The sequence below is a fragment of the Megalops cyprinoides genome, chromosome 7 (genome assembly GCF_013368585.1).
Source record: "Megalops cyprinoides isolate fMegCyp1 chromosome 7, fMegCyp1.pri, whole genome shotgun sequence".
NCBI lineage: Eukaryota > Metazoa > Chordata > Actinopteri > Elopiformes > Megalopidae > Megalops > Megalops cyprinoides.
Genome location: NC_050589.1, coordinates 13,087,792 through 13,100,023, shown reverse-complemented (window position 1 = coordinate 13,100,023; position 12,232 = coordinate 13,087,792). Strand labels below are relative to the sequence as shown.

The 12,232-nt window shown below is 45.4% G+C and overlaps 1 protein-coding gene across 1 annotated transcript; it reads right to left on the bottom strand.

Annotated features, from left to right (window-relative positions):
- Positions 1-1,239: 1,239 nt before the first annotated feature.
- On the bottom strand, positions 1,240-10,255 carry igf3 (insulin-like growth factor 3). Its single transcript, XM_036532767.1, has 4 exons — positions 10,199-10,255; positions 6,981-7,128; positions 4,960-5,117; positions 1,240-1,251 (listed from the first exon to the last, which is right to left on the bottom strand). The coding sequence occupies exons 1-4, from the start codon at positions 10,253-10,255 to the stop codon at positions 1,240-1,242; spliced, it is 375 nt and encodes a 124-aa protein (XP_036388660.1).
- Positions 10,256-12,232: the final 1,977 nt, after the last annotated feature.

The following is a 12,232-nucleotide window of genomic DNA, read 5'->3' as shown; positions in this document are numbered from 1 at the left end:
TGTCTCACTTTGTCTTAAAGGACAGCAGAATGAGCGGTTTTCAGTTTTTTGTGCAAATTCTTTTTTTGTGAATTAAACAGAGAGGTATGGAAAGCAGACATCTTTGCCTGCACCTGTGCTCTAGCTCTTATTCATTGAGTAACACATCTATGATTGTAGCAGTTCATAGGTTGTGTCTCTGCATACGTCTGGAAGATGTTTCTCTTCTTAGTGTGACACAAAGTTACTTTTGAAACACGACCCCTGCTGAGAGCGCACTGTCCTTTAGATAGTAGCATTAGACAGAAAGGGCAACCCATGTGCTCGTGTCTGTCCCTTCCTGCTGAATCCCTGCTTTTTCTCTTAATCTCCCTGGCAAGGTTGGCATGGGAGAGTGGCCGATGTTTTCCCCCTGGCTGAAGGCTATTGACCTGCACTGCTCCTGAGAGAGGCCTTATCACCCCGGCTGCCAATCCTCAAGGCCAGTGAGAACAGTTGCACTGGCACAACCTGCCACCCCCCCGCGCCCATACCCCCGCCCACACCCCCCACACCAGCTCAACCCCAATATGAGCAGGACGGCGGTGGATGGAATGTGTGAAAGCTGAAATGGCATACATATTTCACATGTTCTTTTGCACTGGAAGTTGGATAAGAGTATCTGCTAAATGAATGTAACGTAATATGTCACACTTCTGAATGCACACATAGTTATATATAATATATAATATTTTATATTGTTAAAATATCTAATGTTCATATTTTGAAATGAGGGTGCTTTGGCAGTGGAACTGTTGTGAGCAGTTAGCATGACCACCAAACTTTCTAGACTGCAACTGGAATATGAAATTTTGTCATGCAGTCAAAACCTGCACAGGTTTAGAATGGACATGCAAATTCAGGCACAATATAGGTGTCAGGCTTGAACAGTACATCTGCAAATGTAATACCTGTGTTTAACATTTAGTCAGAATGGAACTATACCCCGCACAATGTGGCAGTCCTTATGTGGAGATACCCTGTGTAACCTTATCCACCAATCACACTTACGTGCTACCACTACCCGTTCAGAGAGACGCAGGCTCTTTTACACATGTTCATGCACATTGTATGTAACTGTTCTCAAGATGGTGCTATGTTGAGCAACATCTGTGTGTGTTTGTGCTGTCCAAAGGGACTGAAGGGCAGAAAACAGTTAAATGAGCCTGGTGCATTGTGAAAGGAAGCTTTTAATAAGTTTGCAACATTGATAGAGCTGGGCTATCCCTCTCCCTGTAGAAGACATGCACACAGCATGAGCAGAACTTAACATTTGGTGAGCTGGTACATACCATACACCTATGACTCCCTTCTCCCAGTCTTCACTGCCTCAACGCCCCTCCTGAGTGTTCAAATTCTGCCAGCTAGGCCTGAGTTCTGCCAGGGGGGTAGAGTCAAGACTGCCCAGGTTTAATGAGCCTTCCATGGGCTCTCACACCATGGGGGTGGGCCTCTTCTCCAGACGAGACTCAGCCTGACTGGGAGTCCAAAACCACAAACATGGCACCCAGCAGCTCACCCCAGCCTAGAGTCACCATTCCTAAACTGTGGCCAAAACCATGCTCTTGGGAGATTCTCTCTACCACTGTCACTCCCACTTTCTCTCTCTCTCAATTTAATTCAATTCAGTTGTGTTTTATTGGCAGAACAAACCGAAGTAGAGTTGCCAAAACATTCACACACAATGAAATGCAGTTGTGTTACTACGACTACAGTGCAACATAGAGCACCAACACACACAATTGCACAGATACAAACCTAGAAAATAATACAATGTATTTAACTGAAGAAAAAAGTGATATTTTTTTTAAAAATCCAATAAAAAGGTACCATAACATTGACAACTGTCCAACACCTTCAATGTCTGCAGTATAGTGTACTCACTGTGTGGCCCTCAGGCTGTGACCGTCTGTCTGTGTGTAAAGGAAACATGCTCACTCGCCCCTCAGAGCAGAACTGTTCCCACTCTAGATGTGTCAGTGCTTGATATATTTAACAGGAGAGGGGTGCTGGGAGTCACAGTCAGTGCTGGGGCTCATGGTCAATGTTAAGACTCACAGTTGGAGCTGGGACTCAGTGTTAGTGCTGAGATGCACAGGCAGTACTGAGACTCAGTATTAGTACTGAAACTCAGTGTCAGTGCTGGACACACAGTCAGAGCTGGGACTCAGTATTAGTACTGAGACTCACGGTCAGTGCTGGATTCACAGTCAGTGTTTAGACTCACAGTCAGAGCTGGGACTCACAGTTAGTGCTGAGACTCAGTATTGGTGCTGAGACTCACATTCAGTGTTGAGACTCACAGTCAGAGATGGGATTTACAGTGCTGAGACTCACGGCCAGTGCTGGATTCACAGTCAGAACTGGGACTTACAGTTAATGCTGAGACTCAGTGTTACTGTTAGGACTATCATTGTTGAGTGAGCCACAGGATGCTGAAATGAGGAGGTGGTTTGACCCTAGTTAACCTCTGGGTTGAGCCATTAAATCTGAATATTTGCTAACAGAGCTGCCTGTGCGCATATTTCTGCAATGAAGTATTTAATGATGGCGTGGTGCTATTTTACAAGGGAGAGCTGCAGTGCTGAGCCAAAAGGAAAGGTTACCACCACCCCCCACAACCCAGGGCTTGGTTTTGCATGCACATGCGAGCAAAGCATTCTGGGAACACGGTAGGACACAAGGACAAAACAGAAAACAGTGGGTGCCATAACATTTTGAAATGTTTCTTGTTTGGATCAAACAAGAAAGCAATATTTGATTTGTTTTTACTGTGAGCACAAAATGACAGACTGGCTTTTCAGCCGAAAGAGGATGCTTGTCTCCACGCCCATCAAGTGAAAGAAGTCATAAAATTCCTGTCAGTTGCAATAACGGAGCATGTCAAGTGTTTCCAATACCTCTAGCGCAATGGGGCCACTTCTCCCTCTAGATCAACTGGGAAAACAAACTGTAGTTATGGGGACACTGTCCCATAGGATGTGTGTCATTCAGATAAAATGTTTCACCCGTCACCAAAGATCCCTAGTGTGGTGTAGTGGTAAGGAGCAGCAGTGTTGTGTAACGGCATGGAGCTGGAAAGTACAGTGGTAAGGAGCAGGGCAGCAGTGTGGTGAAGTGGTAAGGAGCAGCAGCGTGTTTCAGTAGTAAGGAGCAGCAGGGCTTTTAAGTTTTAGGTCGCAGGTCCAATTCCCAGGTGGGGAACTGTTGACCAGAATTGCTTCAGTAAATGCCAGTTATTTATGTGTGAAAACATGAGCTACATAAGACCCTACATGAGGGTGTCTGCTAAGCCAATAAATAACAAGCAAAAAAGATGTGAAAGCTCTAGCCAATGAGGGCTAATGGTGGGTCATCTGTGTGTATGCACCGGGTGAGTGGAGTGATTGAGAGCTAGTGGGAAGTGTTGAACATGCGTACTGAATCACTAGAGCTGGCACCAAGCAGAGGCATAGAGGGTACCTTAGAGTTCAGGAAAGAGCCAGCTAAACACCACACACCCTTCAGCATCACAAAGCATTGCTGAGGAATACATTACATGAATATGGCATTTATTGCTTAGAACATAATAACAGGATGCTACAGTAATTCATAAGAAAGAGAGGGCCTAAAAAGAAACCCATATAAAACACAGCTTGTACTACAATTTGGTTAAATCATTCTGAAACACTTTTAAATAAGTTTTGTGCTCTAAACAGGAGAAATCGACTTTAGCAGAATCTCTACCTTTTACAGCAATGGTATGACCACCTCAGTCAAAAAAAGGCCAAAGGGCCATTTGCAGCTGGTATCTCTGTTTATGACATGTCATGAAGCAAGCATTTAAAATGCTCAATAGTGCACATGCTTTTTTTTCAAGGACCTACAAAGTAAACAATTATAAAATCCATACAAATGGAAAAACATACAAAGCACTTCCCTACAAACCAAATTCAGTAATGATTCAGAATCGCGCTTTTTATATTCCCAAAAACGTCTGCAAGCAAAGGCATGAAGATTCCCCCTGTTACAGTGCAACACATAGAGAGAAACAGAAAACAGAACGACCACATCAATCGTCTTCAGCAGAGCCTTCAATGACAACATATTACTCACTCAGCATTCATGCTAAAAACATTCTTCCTAAGGAGGCAGAAATGCTACAATAAATATTTGTACACAATGGATATTTTTTCGACTTTTCACATTTGAGTTGGTAAACGATATAAATGAGAGACACTGTTTTGGTATTATGGGATGTGAAAGGTGGCAGTAAGCAGGACTGTGGCTTTTCCATATGGGCTCTGGTATAAATATCAGGCAGCAAAAGGTCTCTTCTCAGAGTTCGTGGCTAGTCTTCCCAGCTGCTGTGCTAGTGTTCTGAGGGAGCGCTGATCCCAGAATTGTATGCTTTTTTCAGAGAGATGCCTCCACCGTCACCCTGGGGCTCGGGCCTCATCTGGAGCCTGTGCTTCTGTGCTGCCCTGCCTTGTCCAGCTGTCTTGGGCATCTCACTTCTGTAAAGAGCCAGGACTCGTTTCTGGAAGAGGGCCTGGAACTGTTCCTCCTGCAAAAAGCAGCATACATAACATACATAAGAAATATATATATGAATCACTGGAATCACTAATGGCTGTGATACAAGCAATGCCTTTTACACTTATATTGTCAGGCAATTTCATCTCTCTGCATGGATGTTTCCCCCTTGCAGAGTGTTTGGGGAAAATTATGGAATTTGTATGGATTTGTTTGTTGTTATCATGAGGTGAGTAGATATGGACTGTGGGGGGTGTGGCTTGGCTGGATATGTGCTATGTGGGAGTGTGGTTTAACTGGATATGTACTGTGTAGAGGTGTGTCTGTGGGTGGCTACGGACTGTGTGGAGGTGTGCGTAGCTATGGACTGTGTGGGGGGTGGTGTGGGGAGACTGTGTGGGTGTGCGCTGAGAGGCAGAATCTCACCACTGTTGGGTATGGTGCGAGGGAGGTGTGTCTCCTGCTCCGGCGTGGCTTGGCGCAGTAGGCTTCTAAGTGCTGGAGGTCGCAGCCACGCAGACAGCACTGCTCCACGATGCCTTTCCCTTTCAGACGCGTGCCGCTCCTCAGCCCTGCCACCTTCCCTGGGGAACACAGCACAACCTGCCTCAGCACCCCTCAGCACAGGGTGTCACAGCAGCCCCCAGCACAACACGCTTCAGTGTCCCCCAGGCCCACAGCATCACAGCAACCCCAGCACAGCACAGCACACTCAGAGGCCTTTAACTCATTCGACTAGGGATTCCCCACTGTCCTTCCTTAAATTCATGGCATGAAAAGACTGAGAGGATGAACAGCTCCACAGCATTTGTCTTCAAACTTCCCTGAGACCCCAATTTGAAGATCCTAACCTCTGACCTGCTGTTGGACAGCCCCCTTTTAAGTTTGCTTCCTTTAGTGGCCGCACCAGTCAGGGCTTTTGAGCAGAGCATCACACAGGGCATGTCTAAGTAAGATTTAGAAGGAAGACTTCAGTCTCAGTGGTTCAAAGTCCTTTTGAAAGTCCTTCAAAAACCTTTTTTTGCTACTAGATGTATTACACAGATGGACATAGTAATTTGTAATGGCAAAATCATGTTAATGTGACATAGTGATTGTCATAATGCCTGAACTGGTTCTTAAGTAATGCATACCATTCTGCACATAGTGAGCAAATGACTGTTCAATTATCTATACCCCGTCAAGGATGTATGTTGCTATTTCAAATCATAACAGTGATAACACTTGTTGTAACTGCCATTATTATCAAGCAGCACAGTTTTCTTTTGATGTCACTTTGCCATCAAACTGCGCAGAGGAAATAGAAGCTGACTTGTCCTTGAAGAAGGAACAGGGTAAGACGTGAAGGGGTTTGAGATTCCGTGGGCACAAACAGCCTTCTTAGGTGGAAGTGGATACACTTTGCTGACACCAGCAATGATATGGCTATGATGCCCACACCAGAGGCTCTCATACATGCCAAACTGAAAGTGGGAAAGACATAGTTGCAGTATAGTATTATTCATTTCAGATATTGTTACTGTGTAAAAATAAGCTCTTGGGTACCTAAAATAACTGTAGTTACTGCTGGATCACAGTTTGACTACAACACAGCAATGACAACCTTGATGTAACAAAATTTATTTGATTATTCTCATTTGAAAATTGTTTGCTGAGCACCGATGATGGCTGGTTTTAGTTATCTGGAGGAATGTTTAGCTAACTTTCAGCTATTTAGTTAAATTGTTCGGAGAATGAGCAAACATGAATGGAAAATGAATCATATTCTCACCACAAGGGTATGTAAACCCAAGAGCTTTATCAGCTCATTTCAGATTGCCCTTTTTCATTTAAAATAAGTGCTGAGATGCTGGCCAGCTGGCGGGAGACGTGCAGCCAGCAAGGAGAAAATAATCAGCTGCACCAGTGTGTGTTTTCCATGAGCTGAATGGTGGACTAGCTCTTTGCTTCCCCCCACTGGTAGGTATACAGAATGTGCCCATTGTGTTCAATGCTTGAACTAGACTTTTATGCTCTGATTCAGCAAAGATGTTTGATACACTGCTGCATCCCGGCAGCGCAGGGATGTTTTGGAACATTTTAAATGTGCACCACAACCACACACACAACTGCTCACTGTTGTGGTATAAGAATTCATTTTCGAATACGGCCACAAAAACACAGACTGGGGGCATGTGGGAAAATCTTTGTGTTTCTGACTGCAGGGGGTCTCTGAAAGAACAGTACTGTATTTATGACTGCAGGGGGCTGTGAAAGAACAATGATGTAAAATGCAAAGAGAAGCTTGCAATAAATAAGCATAATTTCCTCCTCCTTAAGTCAGTTGGAGCTGCTTTACAGACAGATTCTGTTGTCACCCTGTGTAACAGACACCTACACTAAAGTGTTGGTTATAAACTGTGCTCTACATTGAGTGGATCATGTGATCATCTCTGATTCAATCTTACCTCGGTAGAATCCTCTGTCTCCACAGACGAACTCCAGATCTGCCACCAGCTCGCGGCCGCAGCGAGCTTTGAGCGTCTCAGCTTTTTCGGGAAGGGTGACGAGGCACAGCACAGGGTACAGCACGCAGACATGCCGCCACCAGCACACCTGTGGGGCAACAAGATGCCGTCACACCCTGAACTGCCAATGAGATGCTGCCAAATGGAGCAGAGGGAGTGGCCGGGGTGCTGGGGGGACAGCCTCTGTTCTAGCCCAATCAGAACAGGGTGTGTGGGGAGGTAAGGGTCTGCTGCAGTCGTATTCTGTAATACATTATTAGCTCTAATTGGGGTCTACATGCAGTGTGGGTCACCATAGAAACAAACACAAAAAATATGAATGAGTAAACTAGTAGGTGACCATCCAAAACTCTGCACAAATGCTGCAGCACAATGTCCCCTTGGTGCATGAAGCTAGTCCGTGCCATCATGCTCACGCCAGCGGGCAGGACCGCCAACAGAGCACAGTTAAACACATCGGCATCTTTCCCTGTAGGTCAGGCTTGCAGCTCATCCGGGGCCCAGACACCATGGATGCCATTAGTGAGAGACAGTTGATGGAATAAGGCCAACAGCATATAATTTACCACAGCAGTAGACAGAAAAGGAAACAGTTCAACCCGAATGGGTCAGGAAAAGAAGAGAAATAATGTTCTGAAGGAGGCAGTGTGTAGAAACTAGAGAAAGGCTGCCTTAGTTCTAAGCTCTCTCAGACTGTAAGCCCTTTATAGCAGCAGATACAAACAGTGTAAGCTGAAGGAAATGGTTAATTCTGACACTTAGAGCTCCACAATTTATTTACCTCCCTGCCACACACCTCTGCCAGAAGTGATTATCTAGTCGTAAAAATATCTCCTCCAGGTAAGTTGCATTCAGTGGGGTCTATAAACTGTAGGAATACTTGTGGCTACCTCCTGATTTCCCCTCTCCTTCTGCAGCTGTTGAGATGAACAATGAGATGGCATAATTTTATGTTTGGCATGATTCGCTGACCCTCGTGATGCCAGTAAAATTCCTTCTGGATTTGAATTTGAGAAAGTAAGCCTTACGTAAACACAACAATTCCACAAATTTATTCCATGATGTTACACAATAGAAAACACATTGATCAGGGCACAGTGTTTGTTTGGGTACAGCAAATTACCAAACAAAGATATACAACTTACACAGGCATGCACCACAGGCAATGACAGCCTTGAAAAAGCTTGCTCATCCTGAAACCACACTGCTTTGCTCTCCTGCTATGCAAGAAATACCGAGGGTACATCCGGTGAAGAGAGCTACCTTTCAAGATTGCACGGACCGACTGCTGTCTATTCCACACTGAGCAGGATGACAGTCTATCAGGTTCTTCATATATCTTCATACTCTGCTGGTCACTCTTACAGAGCACTGTTTCTGCCCCCTGGTTCTCACACACCACTAAGCATGCAGTGCTGTTATTCTGAGCTCAGTAAACTGGGCTTGAATGGGCCCATATTCATTGTCATCTGCAAGATGTCCTCCTGAAAAGAAATGCTGATTTAGAGGTATTCTTGTACCAGTAAAAACACCAAGGAAATCTTTCAATCTGCTCGTCTTTGTGACAGTGCTGCAGATTACGCTCAGAATGATTGGTCAGGTTTGCTGATTAATTCACAAAAAATGTAGGCTTTCACCGATTACAGAAAATTTGGGAATATCATAATCACAACTTTACTGAATAATAACCATTGTATGTTTTACATTAGGGGAAAGACTGCACTCACAGGGTGAAAGCATGATCAATGTATTGCCAATGCAGCCTGTTAGCCAGTGAGTGGCCACCAGGAACCTTGTAAACAAAGTGGCCCTCTGACCTTACACATGCATCATATCCTAGAGACAGAGATAAGCCTGTCTCCTTGAAAGGGCTCCTTTGTGTGCGTGCATTGTGCCTTCAGCATGCACGTCCAGCGAAGATGCATTTAAAAATCCAACATTCTCAGCCACAGGGGAGATGCCAATTTTCTAAGCTGTCTTTTGCTGGCAGGTGCAAGTACAGTGAGGACATCAACAGACACACAGGAGCAAATTAGTGGTTTGAGCCGCTACAGTTACAGTGCAGGGCTGGGATAATTCCGTCAGACTGAGGCACAAACGTGGTGCCAGCCACACAGACAGGCATTTTAACACAGAGCACAGGACTATTTTATTCCTGTGGATGCTGATCTTCAGATTTAGGCATAAAGCAAAATGATTCTAAAATACTGCTGTTATTGTGCTTGCAAGGTAAAGTCACATTTTGCTACATATCTCTGGCATACTTGCTTAAATGTCTCCTCAGGAGGGTATACCATGCAGATGAGTAATAAATACAGCATCACCCGTTCCACACTGAGGAGGTTCCTGCATGTGGGCAGAGCAGAGAGCTGTGGAGAGGGCTGATGGGAGGGGGGTCATGCCCTGGCATGCCTGGCCCAGCATTTGCAGCCTACAGCCCTGCAGCTCCTGCTCTGGCCACAGATGTTCCCTGACACACTGCCCAATGCAGCGTGAACTGCGGCCATCAGGTAAGGCTGGGCATTGACTGAGGCAGGCCAGGTAAGGTTCCTCTCTAACTAGGATTAACTGTGTACAGTACATCTTAGAAAAGACAAAACAACAGGGCAGCCCCAGTGTGGTTCCAGGTTGAAAGCAGAGAGCAGAAGTGGCAAATTATGCACCCCATGCGTTCTTCCGGACAGCAAGGCGCATTAAAACAGCATGCTGCGTGGTTGCTGTAAGTACAGAACTGAATTTGTTGTGGGAGTAGTAATTGTTATGTTACGCTGTATATAGCAAGCTGCAACTTATTTGTTATTCAACAAAGTTTTACGAGCCAAATGCACAAGCCAAACAAACCTGCTCTGTCCTTCTGCTTGATGAGATTACTGTGGAGAAAGGACAGGACTGCAGTATCATTACAGCCGTTTCAGGCCAGAGCTGAATTAGCTGCGTCAGTGGGGAGCAAGCAGGGAGACGGGCCAACTCCGTCGTGACGGACAACCAAAAAAAAAAAAACAACTTTCCAGCACCTCGGATGCCAACCCGCACACATCCAGAAAACTCCGACCACAAACGGGCATGCCCCAGCGCAGGGCGGGGGGGGGGGGGGGGGGCCCGGGGATACACAAACGCACGCAGCGCGGTGATGCAGAGAGACTCCCTATTTACCGTACCTTCAGCAGGCAGCCTCTTGTAGATGGGTTGTGCGCGAGCTGCTCAGACGAATGCATCACACCGGCCGATCCGCGTCTCCTCAGGCTGCTTTAAGTCCGGGCCAGTCCACACACACACTCACACACACTCACACACACACACAGAGCAGAAAAGCAGCCCGGGCTCCCGTCCTCCGCTTATAAGCATAAGGGGAAGGGCCTATGCCTCCTCCCAGGAGTGCCCCCCCCCCCCAGCCATCCATCTCCTCTCAAACAGAAACACACATCTGCCAGCTTATTTTTCTGTTCGCATTCCAGCTCAGACTCATCAGAAATATGAAACTGGACCCCTCTCTTTCCCTTCCCAGGCGAACATCTCCATCTCCAAACTGCCACCAGCGTTCAGAGGCCTAGCGCGATTTCGAGGCGCAGGCTGCCAGGGGTGCTTAGCTGTCACTGGCGGCGCGGGGGCTTCCTGCGGGAACATCTCTGACGAGCGAGTGGGGAGTTTGTGGGAGATGTTTGTGTGCGCTAAATGAAAATCTTGCTTTTGGACTGGACTCCGGCCATGAAAAATAAGAAAATAAAAAAAAAAAATCCAAAAAGGAGGAAAAGGGAAATGGAAGAATCACGATGAGTACTGGGGGAGTTTTGCTATGCATGAGACCAGACACAGCAGAACAGGAGGACAGAAAACCTCTCTTTGTGACATTCCTGCAGTTGGCATTTAATGGGGAACAGCAAGCTTGCAGGAGGGACATATTTCCATAACTCATATCTACTGATCTTTATAAAAAAAAAAACAGTTCAAGTCCTATTGATAAAAATGATGAATACCGTAAGGAGCATTAATGATTCCTGCTGTTTGTGTGATCACCACATGCAAAGGGGACTCACACTTTTTAAGCAGAGAATGACAGATGATGCAACAATAGCAGCAGAATTCACAGAAGAGTGAATTCTGGGTTGGTCCATCTTCAGGGAAACGCTGAAGTTAATTGGCTAATTGCAGCCCTTATTCAACTACGTAAACAAATTACCAGGGATTTCAGCATCTGCATGAACACCTCCTTTGCAGCCTGGAGAGGGACACCATGCTGATGAGATCCAATCAGGGAATTAAAATGTGTGACCAGGTTTGTAGAATGCAGCACTGGTCATGCTGGCTTCAATCAAACAGCCCAAATGCACCCACTGACCAAAATGAGACCAGGAACAAACAACAGCTCTTTTCAAATGTTTGTATTATAGTGTCCATTTATCATTTCTTTATTGAAAATTTAGAGTGAAAGATTTTGATTGCATGAACAAGTCAGATCCAAACCAACAGCAAATGTCAAGGTGCCTTTAAACCCTAAGCCATTGTGACTACTTAGGGCCTGACGTTCAGATGCTGGTGCAGTCCTCTAATCCGGTGAAACATTGATTGAAACTTTGACCCCACCCCTGGAAAAAAAACATATTACTAAACCCAATGACGATGGCTTTCACCAAAACACTGGGCCAATCAGCGAGAGCCAATCAACAAGAGCAACTCCAGTGATAGCAGGTGTGATAAGTGCACTGAGTCAGTGTTAATACTGTTTGGAAATGGAAATAAAGACAAATGGCATTCCATCATATGAGTGTTTTCTGATTGACTGAGCAAGGTCAGCAGCATGAACGGTACAGAAAACAACAGATAGCAGTGAGTCAACAAAAACAAGACATTACTTTCATGTCCTCGAGCCCCAACTGTGCAGACAGACAGTCACAGGCTACAGTTAGGAAATGGAAAACAGCCTACGGCTTGACGACATCCCCTCCACCTCAAACTTTTACTTTCGGAGAGAGTTCCTACTTGAGGAGCTCCCTGTGGACCTTATTCTTCTGTAGTTAACAAACCAGTTGGAGACAAAGAGATACAAAACTAAACATCTAATTACATAAAAAATGGTCAAAGGTCACTGAGGCTCAAAGATGTGTCCACATGTTTCAGTGCTAAAACTACACTTAAAACAAGAAGTGCAGCTCACATTGTAAATTTGGCAGGGTGATCCATGCTTTAAGCCAGCT

Coding starts and splice junctions, on each gene's coding strand:
- igf3 (XM_036532767.1), bottom strand. CDS start 10,255: ATGCATTCGTCTGAGCAGCTCGCGCACAACCCATCTACAAGAGGCTGC. Junction 7,129..10,198: donor CAAGAGGCTGCCTGCTGAAG/GTACGGTAAATA, acceptor GTTGCCCCACAG/GTGTGCTGGTGGCGGCATGT. Junction 5,118..6,980: donor AGACAGAGGATTCTACCGAG/GTAAGATTGAAT, acceptor TGTGTTCCCCAG/GGAAGGTGGCAGGGCTGAGG.